This window comes from Phaethon lepturus, unplaced genomic scaffold (genome assembly GCF_000687285.1).
Source record: "Phaethon lepturus isolate BGI_N335 unplaced genomic scaffold, ASM68728v1 scaffold23388, whole genome shotgun sequence".
NCBI lineage: Eukaryota > Metazoa > Chordata > Aves > Phaethontiformes > Phaethontidae > Phaethon > Phaethon lepturus.
Genome location: NW_010557227.1, coordinates 1,520 through 8,326, shown reverse-complemented (window position 1 = coordinate 8,326; position 6,807 = coordinate 1,520). Strand labels below are relative to the sequence as shown.

The 6,807-nt window shown below is 39.3% G+C and overlaps 1 protein-coding gene across 1 annotated transcript in view; it reads right to left on the bottom strand.

Moving 5' to 3' along the window:
- Window positions 1-2,937: 2,937 nt before the first annotated feature.
- The window catches only part of LOC104625159 (fibroblast growth factor 10-like), a gene marked incomplete at its 3' end in the record, with an annotated part of 4,313 nt that continues 443 nt past the window's right edge, over window positions 2,938-6,807 (bottom strand). Inside the window, exon 2 of the mRNA XM_010292718.1 lies at window positions 2,938-2,994. Within this exon, the coding sequence (XP_010291020.1) occupies window positions 2,938-2,994 (57 nt within the window). The remainder of the gene's footprint in view (window positions 2,995-6,807) is intronic.

The following is a 6,807-nucleotide window of genomic DNA, read 5'->3' as shown; positions in this document are numbered from 1 at the left end:
GACGCGTGTGAAAATTCCTCTTTAACTGTAGAAGATATACACTACTGACAGATTATTTAGAGGTAAATGTGAAAGGGGACAGGCTAATAATTCTTTAGACTAACTATAAAATAGGGGAATGCTTTACAGCTGACACTATGAGTATATCAACCCAGTAATTGGATGCACGTGTTAGTAGCAGTAAAAAGGCACTGTCCAGTTGTCCACTTTACATGGGAACCTACTTTGAATGTATTCTTTGATTTACTGTTGCAATTAGAACTGAATGTTCAAAGAAAGAACACGAGTGACCTAATTTAAAAGCAGAGTGTCTTTAAAGCCATTATTTAGCATGTGACCTAGCTCACTAACCATTTCTTTCCCTTGCAACTTCCATTTGTTGCACTGTACTCATGAAGTAGCAAAATTAGTTTTATTAATCCACTCAGCTAATGAATTCAGTTTTAATATCAATTCAGTGATTAAAATATAAGCCACTTTCTCCTCACTCCTCCCCTTGAATATTTTCATTTTCTTCATAAACACAGAGAGCTTTCCCAGGCTGACTTTTCAAAACTTCATGTAACAGTGTCTCCTGTCTCCTTTTTACTATGTTGCAACTAACAGAGACATTTTACAACAAATTGGCACTAGCAAAAAAAGCAATTAATACTGCTAGGAAAAGACCTTTCCAGTTAACAGAACTAATGGTTGCAAGTATCATTGACTACTTTTTTGTGTTAAAAGTATCTGAACAATGAAAGGCTGCAAGATATTAAAATATTGCATCAAAATAAGTTGTTGAAGCAAAAGAAGGAAAATTTGTTTGATAAGTACATAGTTAGACTAGCGGTACTAGTACACCTACCGACCAAGAAACATACATGTCCTCACATTAACTAAATGCATCCTCCATTTCTGATCTGATAATTTGGTTTTCATAGCCCAAAGCAAGCAAAGCTTACTTCTCCATGCAGTCTCATCGAGCTGACATTGGTTGGCAATGCTGATAAACATTCAAACTATTTGTGCTGTTCAAAGTGTCAAAGAGTTCATTAAATGACAAACCCCAGAATATTAGGATAAGGTAGTTCAGTGTCTTATGGTGACTGCAAGCAATGGTAGCAAGTGTTCAAAATGTGGAAGCTGAAATTTCAACTCTGCTATTTTGGGGAAGAAGGGACTGTAAGAGCTTGATTCAGGAAGCTCTTCAGAAAACTGAAAAAAACAAACAAAAACAGGCCATGAAGGAAACATTATAACAAATCCCAAGTTGACTGAATCATTTCTCTGCTTTGCTGCCACTATTCCTATCATCCCAAATATTAAGCTTAAGAATAAAAATACAATATTGTTTACAAAGATGTTTTTTCCCTATTTAGAACCTTCCTTCTACGATTATATTACTTGCTCAGAGGAAGTCAGGAATCCTCCACGAGAGGAGATGATGTCCTATGTTCATACAGGCACCTGCTATTTTTAACTTAAGACACACAGGTTAAGAAGATTTGCTCATAGAAGGGTTGTTCCTTTTCCAAAATGAAAGGCTCTGTGGAAGAAGACTCCCCTATCACAGGATCTGATCTGACTCCCATTTGAAGTGAAAGGGCACCTATTCACACACGCAGCTCAAAGACATCTGAAAGTCATCTTAAAATGCCTTATTTCAAAACAGAGGATCTTATCCTACAACTGAATGCATCCAAGATGTTTCAAAAGTGTAAGCATATTCTGTAGTGCTCACTCAGATAACGCCATCTTCAAGGGAAGCTTTGACCAAGCCACTACCTGAGAACCCTCCCATTAAAACAGCAGCATGGCATCTATAAGCCTGTATGCCCCTTGGTCTCATTTTTCTGAGGTTTTAAGAACAAACTTCCAATTGCCCCTAACTCTTCCTTTTTCACAAGTGACTATAAGTTAGATTTATGAAGACAAAAAGACTTCTTACAACTGTATATTTTGAACAGATTTATGACAGGGCTACAGCATCAACATGGAAGGTCCACAAGGCAGGAGTGCAGTAAGGGTAACAGGAGTGTGTCATGTAGACATTAAATAGTACAGTTCTTTCCACATTCATAAATCCTAAGTGCCTAAGGTTGTATACTGCTGGTTATAAAGTATGTAACCAAGTTCTGCAGGGGAACGGAAGAAAATACTTAAAGTGAGAAATCATCTCCATAAGAACATATACATTTCATATTAAGGAACCTAAGATTCAAATTACTTCACTAAGTACTATTTCCTATTTTAAGTCTTTTTAATCAGTAAAAAAATAAACCAGATCTCTATGGAGAGTAAAACAACAAAACACATACACCCACTAATCAGTCTTTAGAAAAATGGAGAAAAGTTCTCACATTTACAAACACCAGCTTGTGAAGAGTCTATAACCCCAAAACAGCTAGCTTAAAAAAATGTTCAGTAGTAAAAGAACACATTTTACCAAGTATTCTAATGTGGTTTGAGCTGTACATCTGAGGTTAATGTACCTATCAAGCTTTATGATTTTACTACACCTGAGGTATAATCAAAAAGCTATCAAACTGAGTATACTTAATCCAAACAATTTTAATACTATTTTAATGTATATAACCCAATATATAGTATAAATCTGTATTTATATGTCATGTATATATGCACACACTTAAAACCCTCAGTAAAGTTCAGCACTTCTAGCAATTAGAGTGGTTGTTTACAATATTTTAAGCTACAGAATGAGACTCAAAACTTTCTTGCTATTAGTCACTATGTTGCTAATCTGATCCCACACTAACTAAAACAAAACCAAATACGATCAGGGACTTCAGCAGAGCCTAAAGCTATGTATAAAACATAATCGCATACTCATGGGAAAAGCCTGGAATAGGTTAACTTGTGAGAAGTAGCTAGCTCTCCCAGTAAACACTCTTATTCTGCAATTGCAATGCCTTTGCACTGTTTGGATTAATCCACCGTGGATGCTCAGGCAGCCAATTAATAGCCTCTCAGCTGGTGTTAGCTCAAGCAAAGCTAAAAGGGCTTAATTAGCTTATACAGCTGAGGATCCATCCCCTTGTCCACCTACTTCGACCAGAGGTGACACCAGACAGTGGCTGTGCCGCCATCTACCGTAGGTTTTGCATAGCACTGCTTGGTCCAATGCCCGCAGGAATCGCTCCAGCAATTCTTCCCACTAATATCCAGGCTCAATGACACAGACTCCGCTCCCTAAATACGTACCTAATTATTGGCCTTTGCTGAGGCAAAACTCCTCCTACAGACTGCAGGTTAACATTGCATATTGGGTTACCATTCTTCAGCTACTAAGATCTGTCCTGTAAATTTGAAGTATGTGCTTCATAACACTTAACAATTGCCTTAAAAGTCAATTAAAAATAGCATAACACTCGAAAATATGTTCAAGTTTTCCTGAATCAGTTTATCATATATCATGTAGCCCAATGCATGCTGTTCATTAAACCTAAAGAGTTTCACTATCTTCAAGAAAGCTTTCTGGGTGCAAGTAAAGTCAGAATCTGCACACATGCAGTTTTTTCTCCAATTTTATATATGGCTTAAGCTCCTCTTGGTCAGCCCAGATCTCAAGTTATAGCAAAAGCTTCTCTAATTACTCTTTGGAGGTTTTTTTGGTTTTGTTTTCCCCCCACAAGTACTTAAGTCACCAGAAAGCAGTACAGCTGCATGCATGCAAATAGCCCTATCAAGAACAGGGACAAGGGACTTCATAGCTGTGGTGCTGAGGGATGAGCTAGTACCGAGTAGTTGCATTTTGAGGACAAAACTCCAGATGTAAGGAACAATAAAACAAAACCTAAGAAGTGTCCTACTTCTATCTAGGGACAGATATCCCCCATCTATGCCAAATGCTGCAAGTTCCCCCAGCCTTCTGACAGAGCAGTCAGAAGCCACCTCTGTTCCCATTACCCTATAGAGGTAGAGAAAGGCTGATGGAATAGTTCCAAGCAATCAAGTTGGAAAACATCTGCCAAAATAAACTTTAGTGCACTCAACACAGTATTTATAGAGCATATCTATGAATGCTACTTGAGCCATTTTAAAGGCCAGGGACTAAATTCTTTTTTCTGAATGTTTATTCTGACTTTCTCCAACTGTTCTTCTTACAGTGCTTAATTGGCAGCCAGCCATGAAAACTATTGTCTAATTACACAACATATCATGATCTTACAGCCCTACAGATAAGACTTTACTGCAGCATAAATGGATTTTAAATATTAGCATATGAGAAAAAGAAAGTTAGCCCCCAAATTAGAATATTTCAAAGAGAGTCTTGTGTGTCAATAGTCACTATTATTTGTTTAGGAAAGTGTGGTTTTGAAAGAGGAACATATATTAGAGATTAAATAGCCTTTAATGTTAAATAGGCTACAATTTAGTGGGCTGGTTGGCTAACCCTTTATGTATGGCAAAAATTTGTTTGCATGTAATTATATATTTTAGACTACCTTAATGATACAACATATTTGCATGGAATCAGTCCAGTCGGAGACTACAGCAGCATTCTGATTGCACAGCTACATGTGAGGTTATGAAAAGCATAGATTTTGTTAATCACTTGCAACATTTTGCTACGCAGACACCCTTGAAATTAAGGCAGAGTAAATATTTACTTAAATGGTCTCAGCCTATGTGCTTTTACAGAACACACAATTTCCCACTGCAAATTATGACTATTAAAGGAGAACATACAACTGTTTGACCTGTCTTCTGCTAGCAAGATCCTAATTGTTTTGTATTTAAAGATGTTGTACACTACATCTGACTTTGTGATGTAAGTGTGGTTAGCAAGTTGCAAGTTTTAAGACAACAAGAGTCTTTTCTGCACTGGACATAAACCTGAGGGATGGGATACAGCTATGGCTATAATGCTATAGTGCTATAATGGCACTGGTTTGCATTTCTATGAAAAAAATTACATTCTTCTTTCAGTAGATACTCTGCAGATGTGACAATAAGCATGACATCACCAAGAATGCAGATTCTCTTTCTGATGCACTGCCTGGAAAACTAGGAAAAAAATAAAATAAAACAAACCACACCCTATAGTTACAGGGGGTTGTTCTTGCACATAGACTGAAAGAGAAGAAAGATTTATATGTGCATTTCAGCGTATTCTACCTCTTCTTGGCAAGATCTCACAGAAGCTCATGCATGTGTACAACTTTACTCACTGAACAGTTCTGCTGGCTAGGTGGGACTGCTCAGATGAGTAGTTACTTCTCCGAATACACTGCTGTCTGATTGGGCCCCTTATAACCTTTTTGGCAGCGATATTCTACACAGAATGGCTTGGTGTTCTCAGAGATGCACACAAAGCTTTCAGAACCCCATTTTAGGGGAACGACACTACTGTCCTCCTCCACAAATAAAAGTAATCCAAGAAATACAGTGCTAGGATCTAGTTCCATGCAAATTCATCAAAGTCAAGCCTTCATCATAGCTCTGTTTTTCAAGAATTTGGCTTTCTATGAAATATAGAAAAGGAGGGGGTAAGATTCGGCTGCTTTGACATCTAAAGCTTTTACAAACATTAAGTGCATGATAAGGTATGAAGCTGCAAGGTAGAGCAAATGAAGTAGTGACAATATGATACAGCAGCCCTCTCCTCGCTGTTTGCAAGCCTATATTACGGGTATTTAATAGAAATGCAGTGGAATTAACAGCAATGTCTTTCATACAGCATGGCAACCTGCTGAAGTACTCCATACTTTACACACTGGCTAACAAGGGATCTACTTAAATTACTTTAAGTTGTTTTAATTTAACAGAAGATTTATCCCCAGGTTTATCTAGATTTATGTAAAACAGTCCAAGAACCAAAATGCAGTTCTCCACCAGTGAAGCAAGTTAGAGAGTTTCCTCCAACGCTTGTATAACAGAGCTTACTTTTTCAGCATGATCCTATAGTGGGATGCAGTCACTTAAATTACAATGCAATATATTGTGATTTACTACAGTTACTTCAATTTGAGATTGCACAGGCAGGAAAAGCAAAAAAGGGTACATTTCTAACACTGACAGCCAAAAATACATTACCAGAAGCATGCTATTACTAAAAGCCTAATTAGTACTACAGAAAAGCCTGAAACTACAGCCATATGACTTTTAATTTGAAATAATTTATTAAAAAAAAAAAAGAGACAATGAAATGCGTGTGAGGTCTGGGCAAATCCAGCCCCAGATGTTTACAATGGAGCGAGTAGTAAGTAGTATAGCAGCGGCGCCGCAATCCGGGAGCGGCACAGCGCTCACGCCAGGAACACAGCAGGCACGAGCATCGCCTTACCGCAGGCGGCTGCGCGGCCGCGCACTGGCTCCCAGCACCCGCCGAGCAAACACAAGCAAAATCCCAACCCGAAGGAAAACCCCCTTTTCTGGGCTCGAGGAGGGAGGAGCAGGCAGCTCTTGTGTGGCTCGGGGAGAATAGTGTGTGCGCGTGGGGGAAATCGATGCATTGTTTCAATATAGCGTTCTCGTCAAGGCACTTTAATGACAGGGGATAATGATTTTCAGATTCGGGAGACAATGCCCCCTCCCCATCCTTGCAAATCTTTCCAATTTGCTCTTCTGCCAGGCAAAGAAACAAACTGTGCTTGGCGAAGCCATTTGCAAAACAAATGTAACCAGAAAGATTTGCAGATACGGGCTGTCAGGCATCCCGGAGAAGCCGAGCCGAGCCCACCCCACCTCACTTCTGCCCCGCGCCCCCTCTCCGCCGAGGCGCCACCTTCCCCTTCCCTCCCCAGTGAGGGTATAGGGGTGTAGGGCGCTGCCGCGCCCGGGACGCTGGGGTGTGGGGGGCAG